This window comes from Armigeres subalbatus, chromosome 2 (assembly GCF_024139115.2).
Source record: "Armigeres subalbatus isolate Guangzhou_Male chromosome 2, GZ_Asu_2, whole genome shotgun sequence".
NCBI classification, from domain to species: Eukaryota; Metazoa; Arthropoda; class Insecta; order Diptera; family Culicidae; genus Armigeres; species Armigeres subalbatus.
The window spans coordinates 376134862-376150855 of NC_085140.1; the positions used below are offsets into that span (position 1 = coordinate 376134862).

Genomic DNA, 15994 nt, shown 5'->3' on the forward strand with positions numbered 1-15994 from the left:
GTCCAAAATTGTAAATATCTTGGCAGCCAGTTAGCGTTAAATGACGGAACCAAGATCGACATAGGTGCACGATCAAGAAGGCTAGGGCTACTTTTGCGAGTTGATGAAATATACGGTCCAATCCAATCAGATTAGTCAACGAACTTAATTTCGAATACTCATTCCAACGTGAAATCTGTGTGGTCATACGCCAATAAGAGATTACCTGGTTGCTTACTTTGGTTGGACAGCAAATCACTGTAAGAAATAAAAGTAATTTGGTCCTTCTCACGGCCAAAAATTTAGCGAGAAAATATTATCAGACCGTAATATCTATCCCGTCGTTTTCAATTATGTAGAACTTCGATTCATCCCTGAACAGAACTGTTTATCATTTCTGAAAAACAATTGAAATTTCTTCCTATTGTATCAAATTACTTGGATGCTGGGAGCTGCGGATAGAGTCAAAACGATTGTCAAAAAATCTCCAAAACAAGCTGTCAAAAAGTATCCATCGCATCGAGAGAGTTTTTGAGCATTTTGAGCACAGCCGAGAGAGTACACGTGTAAATCAACTCATACTAATTATAGTTCATTTCGAACTAAACACAATTATTTGGTCTCATTTCAAACCTATCGAGAAGTTTTAATAAGTGAACAGCATGATTTAATTTTACGACCGGCACAATAATTTATGCAATGCAGTAAATCTACACTGCCAAAAATATCTATATCAGATATATGTGTAGCCGTTATAAATTTTTGCAATAGCTCCACCCTAATATAATCGATATAGAACCACACATGAATTAAATAATTGCTGATTCGAGACCACACATAAAGTTTATTTGGATATATATTTTATTAGTAGTTCGCGTGGAGAATGGTTATGTGTGCGCTGATATAGATCATAAGTTAAATCTATGGATTTTTGCCAATAAATATGTGTGGATTTTTAGTAGTGTACGAAATCTCTGAAATTAATTTTTAAAAGATAAACATAATTATAATTTAATATGAGAAAATCGTAGCGTGTACAATAAACACTGAGAGGAAATTTGCGAGTGTCAAGCAAAATATCTTGAAAATAAGAATCGAACGAGTCCGCAGCACCAGGCTTGGATGTATAATTTATTGCACGCCTAACCATAATATAGCTCCCTCTCCAGAGGTTTTTTTTTTCTTTATTTAGGAGACTTGCAGCCCGAGGCTGGCTCGTCTCCGCCTCTCTAGAGGTGGTAGAACTTGGCATCCAACCTTACTGATTCATTACTTTAACTGTAAGATTGTAACAAACTTTCCTTTTAAACGCAATTTGGCCGATTTCTGCCCGTGATATTTTTCACTAATCTGTTTTATGGGCTTTTTGGGAAAATCAAAAATACTACAGTAGAGAGCTGATTCCCGACGTAGTTGGTACTGTTTCGTTTTCAAATCCAATTCAAACGACAGCAGAACTACTGGTTCCAACCAAGATATGAGTAGGGACAAGGCAGGTATTTTCGTCTGTTCGTCGTAGTCTCGAAAACCAATAAAGGAGACGCTTTTTTGTATAACTCATACGTACCAAATCGTAAGCTCAGGAGAAACGTTCTGCTATAGTGGAGTTCTAGCAAATGTACGTTGCTTTCGTTGGTTTTAGCCCCTACGACGATGGACGGAAATACCTGTCGTTGCCTAACATTAATTTTAGAGATTCTTTTTTTTGCCTTTCTCTTACAACAGAAGTTGGGACCCTCCTTAGCCGTGCGGTAAGATGCGCGGCTACAAAGCAAGACTATGCTGAGGGTGGCTGGGTTCGATTCCCGGTGCCGGTCTAGGCAATTTTCGGTTTGGAAATTGTCTCGACTTCCCTGGGCATAAAAGTATCATCGTGTTAGCCTCATGATATACGAATGCAAAAATGGTAACTTGGCTTAGAAACCTCGCAGTTAATAACTGTGGAAGTGCTTAATAAACAATAAGCTGCGAGGCGGCTCTGTCCCAGTGTGGGGATGTAATGCCAATCCAGCTTTCCACGCTCGGTAATGGCGGCTTGTCGGTGTGCAAAAATCAATCGGTCACTGTACTGTTTGACACTAGCTGGAGGAAAACTCACTGCCGAAAAGGCCTTTTTCCCTTCCCCTCACCCAGGAACGCCAGTGGGCTTTCCTCCAGCTAGTGTCAAACAGTACAGTGACCAATTGATTTTTACGCACCGATAAGTCGCCATTACCGAGCGTGGAAAGCTGGATAAGAAGAAGTACAACAAAGTCAACGTCTATATATGGCACTTTTGTTTCACCTGGAAATTAATGTAAAACAGCTATAAAAATTAAAAAAAATTGGTTTTTACTTTTATTATTCCAGGAGGAATTTCCAAGATGGGTTCTCCAATTTTTGGAGGAATTTCAAGAGAAATTACCGGATGGATTCGTTAAGGAATACCCGAAGGAGAACCTGAAAAGATTTTTATAAAAATAATCTTAAGTGATTTGTGGAATGGGTGGGCCCTCCTTAGCCGTGAGGTAAGACGCGCGGCTATAAAGCAAGACCATGCTGAGGGTGGCTGGGTTCGATTCCCGGTGCCGGTCTAGGCAATTTTCGTATTGGAAATTATCTCGACTTCCCTGGGCATAAAAGTATCATCGTGTTAGCCTCATGATATACGAATGCAAAAATGGTAACCTGGCTTAGAAACCTCGCAGTTAACAACTGTGGAAGTGCTTAATGAACACTAAGCTGCGAGGCGGCTCTGTCCCAGTGTGGGGATGTAATGCCACTAAGAAGAAGAAGAAGAAAGATTTGTGGAAATTGTTTGAATTTTTTCAAAGAATTTCTCAAAGGTATTCCAAAATAAATTTCTAAATAGATTCCCGAAGAAATTTCGAAAACAATTTCTAAAGAAATTTTAAAGGAAGTTTTGAAGGAGCTGCTGAAAGAAATTCTCTAAAAAATTAAAATTAAATTAAAATTAAAATTTTCGAAGAAGTTACCAATGAAATGCCAGAAAGAATTTTCTTTATGAATTCCAGAAATAATTTCCGAAGAAATTCCTAAAGGAATTTATAAAAATTTTCAAAGAAATTTGTAAAGAAATAATCGAAGGAACCAACATTGAACATTATTCAGCAAAAAATGTTTGTTGGGGAATCTCTACAAAATTCGTAAGAATGCGAAACAATTTCTTGAGTTCTAAAGTTTTCCTAAACAAATTTTCTATTGAATCCCTCCCAAAAAAAAAATCCAAGGAATTTCGGAAGCATTTTCCGAAGGTATTTCCAGTAGAAGCATAAGAACTAGGCCGCTAGTGCTAGTTTTTTTTGTCAAATATGCTGCAATAAGCTTAACTTGTCCGTTCATTGTCCATCGTGTTGTAGAACATGTTTAGTTTCATCATCAACGTCGGTTGGTGTTGGTCACGCGAACGGGAGCGACATTAGCAATCTTATAATTTTGCTTCAACTGTATTTTCCGTATTTCCAAACGAAATTTTAAAAAAAAAAACTAAAAGAGTTTCCAAAGGAATTCCTCAAAAGTAATCCGAGGAAACTGCCAAAGGAATTTCTAAAGGATCTCGTAAATGAATTCACACAGGATTCTCCGAAGTTCTGAAGGGATTCCCGAAGGAATTCCCAAACTAATTTCCTGAAGAATTGTTTTTTAGTTTTTCTAAAGAAATTACCGAATTGAATTCCGGAGGAATTCCTTAAGAAATTTTCTTAAATAAATTTCCTAACAAAATCCCAAAATGATACTCGAAGAAATGATATCTGGAGAAATTTTCAAAGTATTTTACGAAGGCATTACCGAGTGATCTTCCCAAAAAAATCGAAGGAGCTCGAAGGAAGAAGTTCTAAAGGAATTCCTGAGGGAAATTCCGAAGTAATTCTTAGAATTCCTTCTTTGAATGATTTTTTGAATTCATTTGCAAAGGATTGTCCGAAGGAAAACCTAGAGAAATTTTTGATTGAATGGCTGAAGCAATTTCTGGGTGAATTCCGAAGGTATTTCCTATAAATGCATGTCCAATAGATCTGTTCAAATTTCAAAAAGTTTTTTTTTAAATCGACCGGTCAACTGGTATTCACAATTATTCACATTACAGAGATTGGCACGCTGGCAAGCATTTTTATCGAACAAGTTACCATTGCTTTTCGATGATCGTCATTACATATTTTTGGTTAAGTCCTGAGATGTTGAAACAAAGTAATCATTGGTGCCTTGGTAGAATGTCATTAAACCGTAACATCATACTGAAACGGCAAGCGTATTTGGTGTAGTTGGTGGAAGGGCGTTCGGCTGATAATCACAGTGTCATGAATGGAATCGCACAGAAAATGAACAACAATTTTGTTTGGCAGTTTTTTTTATCGAATTACTCCATTACTATTGAGAAGCAATCCAGCTTTCCACGCTCGGTAATGGCGGCTTGTCGGTGTGCAAAAATCAATCGGTCACTGTACTGTTTGACACTAGCTGGAGGAAAACTCACTGCCGAAAAGGCCTTTTTCCCTTCCCCTCACCCAGGAACGCCAGTGGGCTTTCCTCCAGCTAGTGTCAAACAGTACAGTGACCAATTGATTTTTACGCACCGATAAGTCGCCATTACCGAGCGTGGAAAGCTGGATACAGTATCAGCACATAACATATAGGCATCATTGCCGTAGAATGTGGTCCTTCCTTGATTTTGAAACGCTAGCGAACCTGGCGGTGAAAGTCAAGCTTTGCGGAACAACGCGCATAAGACAGAGCAGCATCGCATGCTTTGCTGTCTCTTTCTTTCGCCTTTGATATACGGGAGTGCCGTTCGTCGATTGTTCATATACAAAGAGCCTACTTTGAAACTTGCAGTTTGTTCTATGACACCTATCTGTTTTGTGGTATCAGTTTCGATACAGTTCTTGGTCCCGCTATTTACACCCTTCACAGAGAGTTTCTTACCAATAAGAAATCAATCCTTTCTTGTTACCGTATAGAAAACCCCAAACAAGTGACGCGCTCGCGAGTGATTGTGGTATTTATTTATTTATTCATTGATCTATTTATTTATTGATTTATTTATTTATTTTATTTTATTTGTCCGGTGACGTGTATTATAGAAATTGAAGTGAATCATTGAAATTTGAGTGAAACGTTTGATGGAATGGAGAAAAGAAGAGTCATGTTCTTTGTGAAATGCAACATATTTATACAACGCAAAAGGAAGTACTATTTCTATTACTATGTGTGATATGTGTTTAGGTAGATCAGCGCGTGATGAATATTTTCTGGTGGTGGTGCATTTAGGCCGTTTACGTCACAGAGCTATTGAATTTTATATCAGAAATCGCGAAAATACTTGAAATAAAACTTTGTAAAATATTTAGTATAATTATCTTTAAAAGGCGTGGTTTGATTTTTGTATTCGTTGAACCTAGAAGAATCGTTTTGCTCACTGAGCAGAAAGTACAAATTTGGTAAATTTAGATTTGTTCAACGGATAGTTGTTGATAGATTGAGGTTAAGAAATCGTCTGTAAATTATTTAAAAATAAACTGTAAATAAAATCGATATTAGCATACTCTTTCGACAGCCGGCTGGCAAGAGTTTAAATAAAAACAGGTAAACAACATAGTCTGTGGGTCGAATTGCCAGCTTGAGGCAAACCTCCATGACCTACCTTACCCTACCAAACCACCAACTCCGTAGAACTTATGAGGGCGTCGCCAAGTCGGGGCCTCTCGTTAAGTAAGTTCTACATCAACATTTCCTTTCCTATCCCTAGTTACGGTAAAGATGGGCGTGGCCGGGAGTAGTAATCCTCATGCTTATGCCATTTTTATCTTAGATTGGAATCAAGGGTAACTCCCCACCTTGATTTCCGATAGCAATCTGGATAAGGATTCCATAAGAAACATGAGTATCACTAGTGTCCAATCTACGAAGTATACTGTAACAACGCTAACGCTAACGCTAACGCTAATAAGAAATCAATCCTTTCTTGGAAAAACAGAACAGTAATACTGTTATTTGGCCATGCATCGGAGCCTTATAGCCTATTAAGAATACGCCATTTATGATGATAAAGAATAACTTGATGCCAACTTCCATACATTCAATTTTCTTTCTCATATTTTAAACGATAATTACAGTCGACTCTCTACATCTTGATGTTCTATATCTCGATATCTTTCCCTATGTCGATGGTTTCCTTAGTCCCTTCAATTTACGTACATTTGGGCTTCTGTATCTCGATAACCTCCCTATCTCGACATCTCTTTATCTCTATGTGTTCTGATCATATTTGGTTCAGGATTCACTGTTCTTATGTCGATATGTTCAAATTTGTAGGCTACTAGACCATCTTTGAACAATAACAAACATATCAACAACAGGAAACGACATTTGTTTTGTTGTCGTTTTTCATAGAAACGAGCTTTTTCGGATCTAGTACCCATTTCAATTTTCCTTCCATTCCTCGATCTCTCCCTATCTCGATGGTCCCTTCAATATCGAGATGTGGAGAGGCGACTGTATTACTATTCTAATTGACCCGGCAGACGTTGTCCTGCATAGTAGGCAGAAATGCGCTTTAGGAACCGCCCATGCGAAATTTTCATACGAATCTTAATTTTAGTTTTTCACGATATACTCGTGATTTTCGCATGAGGAAATATCATATAAGGTACACTGGGGGAAGTGGAAAAAGGGGGTAAGTGTAAAAATCGACTCGAAAAATTGGAATTGTACATACTTTACAGTTTTTACCACATCATAACATTATGCAAGAATATACTTTGATGCTCACACTAATACTCTGTTGAAATTTTTATAATACATACACTAACACGATTAACGCTTGAACTGTAATTTAAGGTTTCGCGAAAAGTTGATTTTTGCATTCATAAAATCAATTCTTATTTGCACCAATTGTCCCTTTTTCAAGTTAATTTATATCACAGGTTACTATTACAATACAATTAAACTAATCCCATTCAATATGTAGTAGTTTGTACCATGAAAGCAAATAATTCGAAAATTTTACACTTTCCCCTGGTATCAAACACTGCGGGGGAAGTGGATAATGCTCTAATAACGCATTTTTTTCTTCCCTCCAGGGTTTATTTCGATAGCTGTGAATCTTTATATGTTCCTTCTTTGTTATCATTGTGATTCCAGTGGTGATTAGACTAATATAAATGAGAAAATGCCTGATTAATCCACCTATCGATATTGATGCCTTTCACATGTTTTACATATGAAAAAAATGTATAAAAAAGTTAAAAATAGAACTGATAGGTAAATATATTCTATAATTCACATTAATTTTTATTCATAACAAGTATCGCCGTTGAATGCAATTTTTTTGCGAACAAATTGGTTAAGGACAAGTGCTTAAGAATAGCTGATAATTTTGAACGTGCTTTGCGCACACACATACATACAAATACGCACATACAGACATCATCTCAATTCGTTAAACTAAGTTGATTAGTTTATAACCCTGTAAGTCCCATTTTTCCTATAAAAAGTTCATCTTTGGGGCGAACATATAGATTTTACGTTCACTTAGTGTTCGAGAAGGCAAAACCAGCCCTCCCTAGCTATTACGAGAATTCCTTGAGTATCTATTCCGTTAAGGTAATGAAATCATGCCACAAAAGATACTCAGAGCAATTATTGTATTGATTTTAGTTATATGTAACTACTCATCACAACTGAAGATCGAGGTAAAATGGGTTTTCCACTTACCCCATCCCACTAGGTTAAGTGGAAAAACAACTCCTTATTTTTAAATCTCTTTCCACAAATTTCAAGCGACCAAAATGGTATGAATTACCGCACAGTTGGTGCAAAATTGACTGTTTTTGATAGCCCATTTTGATTGAACCCATTTAGATCATTTAAACTGGTTTTACACTAATTCAAACATGCACTATCGATTTTTCCTTTTACACTTCCCCCAGTGTACCTTAAACTCGTCGGAAACTATAACGAACATATCTGCTGAAGGAATGAAGAAAATCCATCCAGCCGTTTTTGAGTTATGCCATGCGGATACGAACACAGACCATTTCAATTTTATTATATAGAAGAAGAAGAAGAAGAAAAGGAACATCCACAAATTACGTAACTCTTATAGGGGTTGTCAGAAGTGTGACGATTCATACAACATTTTCAGATGCTTCATACAAAAAGCTGCCTGGAAGAAGCGGAGTGCGAGGAGATGGAACAGCTGGGCCGTTAGAAACACGCAATTTCTATCAGAAGCTCAACGCATCCCGCAAAGGCTTCGTGCCGCGAGCCAAAATGTGCCGGGATAAGGATGGGAGCATATTGACGAACGAACGTGTAATGATCAAAAGGTGGAAGCAGCACTACGAGAAACATTTGAATGGCGCTGAGAGTACAGGCAGTGAAAGTCAAGGCAGCGGAGGAGATGACGTCAGTTCAGCGGACGATGGAAGCCAATCAGCCCCACCTTGAGGAAAGTTAAGGATGCCAGGAAGACCAATAATGACATGGACATTGTTGGCCAAACATTTGCAAAGATGGCAGAACTGTACACCCGTCTGAAACGTGACGTAACTGTAATGTGGACTGGTGGTGAATGCATCGAAGACAAAGTCATGCTTGTGGCCGGAACCGACCGCGACAGGGCCCGCCTGGGAAGCAGTGTTACGATAGACGGAGATACCTTCGAGCTGGTCGATGAAGTCGTCTTCCTTGAATCCTTGCTAACGGTTGGTAATAATGTTAGTCGTGAAATACGAAGGCGCATCATCTGTGGGAGTTGAGCCTAGTACGGGCTCCAGAAGAAACTGCGGTCAAAAATGATTCACTACCGCGCCAAATGTGCTATGTACAAAACACTCATAAGATCGGTAGTCCTCTATGGGCATGAAACTTGGACCATGCTCGAGAAGGACTTGTATTCACTAGGCGGATTCGAAAGATGGGTGCTTAGGACCATCCTTGACGGTGTGCAAAAAGACGGTGTGTGGCGGAGAAGAATGAACCACGAGTTCCCCAGCTCTATTGCGAACTTAGCATCTAGAAGGTAACTAAAATGATATGGAAATGCTAATATCATCTTCCAAACTTGGACGTACATGTTCATGATAGAATTAGAGGCGAAAGTATAGAATTGATAGTTTCATTAGGATACGGCAGGCATGAAGAATGTTTTTATAGAAGTCGATTTGAAAGCGAGTGGAGGGCAATATTTGTGATGGCACATATCACACGACCTTCCTTCTGCCAAGCTCCCGTATGAAGGGAGGGAAGAATATCAGTGTGGAAGCTGATATATCTCCACTGGCAAAAGGAAGGTGGTTTGACTTGCTCATATGCCATCGCGTGCGGAAGGATTTGCTATCGACGAGTACTGTCTCCAAATTTCTAATATGACATCAGCATTTAGTCGAATAGGATTTTTATTGCACAGTTCTGTTTTCTCATTGCGTCCGTCTCGTCGCAACCAACTTGGCTGCCTCGGAGAGAACAAAATAGAGAAAGGCACTGCTGCAGGTACCGTCGACCAATAACAGCTGAATTGATGGATGCCCCCACCAAGGGTAGTACACTAAATTAATGATTTCGTGTGTGTTACTTCTACGTGAAGTTAAACGATTTACAATGATATGGAAATGCTAATATCATCTTCCAAACTTGGACGTACATGTTCATGATAGAATTAGAGGCGAAAGTATAGAATTGATAGTTCCGTTAGGATACGGATACATTCGAGGATGGAGAGATACGGCCTTGAACCGTATATTGTGGGGTCAAATTGTTAATTCACTGTTATCTGTTTAGATGTAAGCTAAATAAACTAAATGAATACAAAAAGTGTGACATAGGGGGGAGGAGGAGTTGAAAACGACCATTATTTGGGTTACGTTATTAATGGATCTTCCATGAATGCCGTAATCTGAATAGGTTATTAGCCACATCCTTATTTTATAATAACTACAATAACTGAACTGGGAATTTATAGTTTGTAATCCATTTATGAGTGTCTTTGGTTCTGAATCCTGAACATATTTCAGGTAAGCATCCAAAGATTATATTCGAAATGCAGATTTTTCTTAGATGTTACAATAACTATGCAAAACGGTTCCGAATAGTGCAACAAACATCAGTGTATTCTTCGCTTTCGTTGATTTTATCCGCTGTTTGAAGCTATGCCCTTAGTACCTAGGACAAGCACACTCAACACAAGCACCCACTATGATCTTCTTTTTACACAACACTACTTCAACGGTTATCCTTGCATTTCTGTGTGGGCGGTCCACCATAATAGCACTGCGCCATGTATATATAGGTCAAACAAGGAAAAAAATCACTATTCTCAGACTCAGCTGGGCATTACATTGATTGGTAGGCACATAACGATGCACTTTCTTGTGATTTTTGTGGCCCATATGTTACATCTCGTCGAATTATGTACAGGTGATGATTGATCGGCACACTTACCATTCCCCGGTCATTTTTCTGCAGACTATTCTTGCGGGTCGACTGCGAGGACGAACTTTGCTGCCCGGAGTTCGGTGACGTCGCGGTGAGTGCATTATGGACGTGTCCGATTACGCCATTGGGTAGCAGAGCACTGCCACCACAGCCAGCCGATGGCGACGTATCCTTGCTGCCGGTGCCCGACTTACCGCCGAAAGGCTCCGCTGTGTCGGCCCGCTGATGGTGATGATGGTGACTGATCGATTTGCCCCCATTTGCGAGGGAATTTTTCACTTTTACGGACGACAACGGCGACGGACCGGACAAATTCGTTGGATGATGCATATTTCCACTACCACACTCGCACTCGCGGTAATGTTGGTAGTCATGGAAGCTCCGGCTAGTGCGCATCCGCAAGGAATATGAGCGACGGAAAGGGGTCGGTGACAGCACCGGGATACGGGTGTTGTCGCTTTCGCCCGGAAAAGCGCGCCGCTGTTCGAGCGGTGTTGCCGGTTTCGAGGACATCTTGTGGGAAACTGCAAGGATGTACGGTTCCTACACGGGGCGACACCTGTTCGTCGGATTTGCTCAACACCATCTAGGCTTGTGGGATTTAGAAAATCAAGCGTGGTTCCTTTTTGATTGGGCTGGCAGTGTGGTCTGGGTTAATGAGTCTGTGAAAAGATACAGAAGAGAAAACATGCATAAATTAGACAGCACGATGTTATCACCGAAGCACATTGATGAAAAGGCGGTCAATCGAAGGAAAACTGCGCATTGGGATGATCAAAAAACGCCCCAAACAAACTGCGTGGATGCGTGCTTTTGAGTGATTTCTCAAGAAGCACGCATGATGCCTCTGATAATTATCTCACAGCGCTGCACGGCGATTACGTTCAACGGCACGTGCACTCGTTTGTAGACTTGGTGGTTTGATGTTTCTGCAACATTAGTGTTACAGGTGGCTCTTTCTTTTGGAGTTTTAAAAGCTGATTTGATTCGTCAGTCGCGTGATATCTTGCATACAGTTTTAAAATTATGCGAATCATGCAACCTGGGAGTCATCGTCGGGAAGGGCTTCTTTCGACAACTCTGAGGCCTTGAGTATTACAAAACAGCAAGTTAAACGTTTTTCTCATTCTCACATTTCAATCACAATACTTTTTGAATATTATTAAAGTAAGCGTCTATGCCTCTCTTGAGCTTTAGAACTGACAAAACTAAGTAGAAAAACACAAGTCATTGTTCTGCCTTTCTACTGCGACAAAGACTCACATATCTTTATTTTCACCTAAATATTTAAAATGAATTGATGAATGTCCAAGAGTCGATTCGATTTACTTCAATAATTCGAGATGATGTTTATTAAGTTTTGATATTTATAAACGAAAATTAACTTTTTATATTTTTTTACGGAGCACAAGCGATTTGAACCGTTTTCTCGAATAGCACTGGACGAAGAGTAATACTTTTTATTAATTGAAGCTCCCATCATTGCAACAGCACATAGAGCCTCAATTTGACTTCCAATTACCAATTCAAATTTCCTGACGATAGTGCATGTACATTTTCCTTTCAACACTTCCTCTGAAATTTGAATTTTCTCGATTACAACAGCAGACACACGAGGTGTTCGTTGAAAGGCCTAAATGCATTCGGAATCTGCCCACATCTGCGACCATGCGTATAATTCGATGAGTAGCGAAATGATGTTTTCGAATAACTGAATTGACGATAATCGTCATTCACTGGAAAAAGGCCCGTTTCTGCGTACGTGTGTAGCGGAGGACCACTTACTGCTAGGCAGTTGAAAACTGATATTCGTTTTGCGTACAATTAAATGGTGTAATGCACTTCGGAACAAATTTTATATCGCACAGTTGTCCGTTTTATTGATCAAAAGTGACAATTCGAGAAAGCAATAATAACATTTCAGAAAAAAATCTTTTAATAATTTGTGACGGCTTAAACATTAAAAAAAAATAATATGATAAAAAATATTGAGGGACACATTTTTTCTCTTGAAGCTTCCTTAATAGGTTTGCTTACAAATCAGTTATTTTTCAAATTCAAAAATTCTAGGCGGGTTTGCAAAGTAACTTCAAATATGCGCCGCCTCACTTACTGTTCAGGCCACTGTGTATTGGCAAGGTGCATATGAATATCTTACCCACGACTGAGTAAGAGGGAGTCATCTGTTGTGGGCAATTACTTGAAAGCGTTACCTCTTCAAATGTACCCTGTTGAAGGAGATTAAACAAGCGAACATTGATTAATTGCCTTCCGTTGCGGACATGAAATTAATCTCTCTAATGAAATCGATCACTTCAAGTAGCATGGAGCAGTGAACGGACACATGAACGATCTACAATCGCTTTCGCTTTCAAACTAGCCCTTGCATGCTACGGTTATTTGAAAGTAAAATGGTTTTATTGATGTTACACTAGGGAACGGATGGGTGTACCTAGCAGGTTGTGCTTCGTCACACTCGCCAATTTTAATTGATGTGACTTGCACTTAGACTAGATTCTGATCCAATTTGAATTGGAAATGAAAATAATGATAAAGAAGAAATTATATGAATATAATACTGCAGAGGTAAATAAATAGTCAAAAAGCGTTCTGAAACAAAACGAGAAAAGGCGCGAAATGGGAAAGTGTTTATAGATGACGAATATATGAAATGGAAACATAACTAGGATCAAAACCTTATATCCCATCCGTTTGTAGGGATTGAGACGGGTGTGACAAGATATGTTGATTGAATACGAGGGCATATACATTAGCTATGAGTACCAGATGAAAGAGTGACAGAAGAACGATATTATGCTTCAGTTTTGTGATGTATTTTGCAGGATCGAGTTGGCTACCGAGCTGCTGCGAATCGAGCAGCAGCTGGAGATGGCTGATTCGTTCAGCCGTCCCCGCCGGACACGACACCGTTTTGTTATATGTTAGGGGAACTGTACCGGTTTTAGCCATGTTCCTAATTTGGCCAATTTTGCGAATAACTCCAAAAATAATGCAATTCACGGGGGTTTTATTAGTTCCAACAAGAGATATATCTCTCATGCTTCTATGCTGCTTTTAACTGACCGATTATTTTTTATAAATGTGTATTTTTCAGGGTTGGCCAAATTAGGCACTAAGGTGGCCAAAACCGGTGCACTTCCCCTATATGTCTAAAAGTCCTACCGAAATTTTAATAGTCTCCCCATAATAAAAAAATCTTATGTCGAGGAACAAAATTTCAATATTTCCGTGATTCTCATCTAGAGATTAGCTTTAGAATTTCAAAATATTTTTTCGAAAAATCCAAAAACTCTTATTAAAGTTGAAAGAATGTTTATCTAAATACAAATTATACCATTTGTGAATCCTTCAGAAGGTCGTGATCGTCATAAGACAGAGAGCAAAACGCCTTTTTCTATCTCAGGCGACCAAATGAAAGTATCGTGTTTCCTTTGATACATTTCGCATGAAAAGCAGTCATGAAAGGATGTTGTGCTTTGTTTAAAAATTATAATTAAGTACTAAATTATTTTAAAAGATATATGTAAAGAATAATGACTAGTCGATAGTGGTAATTAACACAAAAATAAAACAGGTATTGCACGCTTTCATGTCCTGTCACGGAATATTTTTTTGTTCTAATTAATGAAATTAGAAAATAAAAATCAGGAGTTGTTTTCCCACTTACCCCAGTGGAATGGGGAGAGTTGGAAACCCAAGTTACTTTGACCTTCAATTCTCTGAGAATTTTTTGTTCAATAATTTCATTGGATTAACGAAATAGATCCTCAAGGAGTTCTTGGAACAGCTAGCGAGGGCCGTTTTTTCTTCTCGAGCATTAAGTGCACGTAAAGACTATATGTTCGCCCCAAAGATGAACTTTTTTATAGCAGTAGTGCGATCTACAGTGTGTATAAACTAATCGATTCAGTTGAACGAATTGAGATGCTGATTGTATGTGCGTGCGCAAAACACGTACAAAATAATCACTAATTTTAAAGCTCTTGTCATTAACCAATTTGTTTGCAACAAATTGCATTCAGCGACGAATCTTGTTATGAACATAAGTGAATGTGTATAATGAAATCTTATCACTTATCAGTGCTATTTTATCTTTCTTATACGTTTTTGTATATCTTAAACACGAGAAAGGCATCAATACCGATAGGAGGATTAACCAGGCGTTCATTTGTTTATATTATTCCAATCATCGCTGAAATCACCATGATAACAAAGAAAGCACATATTAAGATTCACAGCTATCGAAATAATCCCTAGAGAGGGGGGAGAAATTTGCGTGTGTCGTATAAAAGTATCGATACCACTAAATATCGAATTACGAAAACTCAAAAACGAATGTTTTGTCACTGTCAAGTAGTTATTCGTTATTTATGTTGAATGGAACACTAGAGAATTAAGCACATTTTATTACCATTTGTTCTTCTAAACTTCAATTCAGGGCTGCCCAACGTACGGCCCGCGGGCCGGAAGCGGCCCTCGGCTCCATTTTTTTGTGGCGTGTAAGAAAAATAACCTCATATTCGGCCCGTCAGCTTTTTTATTTGATTCGAGAAACTCGTTTTTATTATTCATTATTAAATACATTTAACACAAGCATTTAATTGAATTTGAAACGAAAAATAATATTTGCCATGATTCGAAATGATTGCATTAAGCGACCCTATCCCATACACATAAAGTTGATGTGGAACATCGCGTTTTCGATAACGATTGGTCAGAGTAGTCTATCGTCACGTTAAAAAAGGAAGGCTCGTTTGCTTTTTGGAATTTTTTGATATATTTAAGGAATAAAATCTGAATCCAAGCATTCTATGAAATATGACATTTGTAAGGGCCCAGTTGATAGAACTTCAAAGCGTCAAAGCTCAATCAATTCAAATTTCCATTTAGTAGGAAACAAATACTTTTTTCTTGTTTCGTCCCATTGACCTTTCGATAATGAAGGGTGTGGGAAATAAAAATTAAAGGCGTAAATTGGTAAAATCGAAAAACTCATCAGTTTTCTTTAAGAATTTTCTATGAAAGCTCAATTTTGTATTATTTTCCCGGTAAAACTTTGTCATCCCCCCTCAAATACTAAAATTTGGTTACAAAATGTTGAGGTAGCATTACTAGTTTGCGCGGAAGACGGTGAAGAGAAAAGATCTCGCAGAAGATTTGAAATCTACGTTACGGGAAAAAGCCACTATTCTACTCTCTCGCAAACGATGAAAATACTGACGTGAAAAACGTGGCGAAGGTGGCTGTCTTCATACGAGGAATTGATGATCATTCTCGAATAACAGATAATCTGACGGCTGTTATGACCAGTGTGAAGGAACTTTGTTTCTCCTCCGAAAACATAAGTGACCTTAAGATTGATGGAGCATCAGCAATGACAGAAAAGAACAATGGCGTTCTAAGCAAGGAAAAATAATCACATAGGTATGACGATATTTCCCTGCCATTGCATATCTACCAAAAGAATCGATATACGAAAACGAGCACTATTCCACAAGTATTGACGCTCGTTATTAAGACAATCAACTTTGTCAACGTTAGGGAACTCAACTGCCGTAAT

General features: G+C 38.5%; 1 protein-coding gene across 4 annotated transcripts in view; it reads right to left on the minus strand.

The window, feature by feature from the left end:
- LOC134213119 (protein quick-to-court) overlaps positions 1-15994 on the minus strand; it is a 126190-nt gene that overhangs the window by 66072 nt on the left and 44124 nt on the right. For all 4 annotated transcript variants that reach the window (XM_062691739.1, XM_062691741.1, XM_062691738.1 and 1 more), the window contains exon 2: positions 10420-11075. In XM_062691739.1, coding sequence (XP_062547723.1) covers positions 10420-10926 — 507 coding nt within the window. In that variant the 5' untranslated portion in view covers positions 10927-11075. The remainder of the gene's footprint in view (positions 1-10419; positions 11076-15994) is intronic.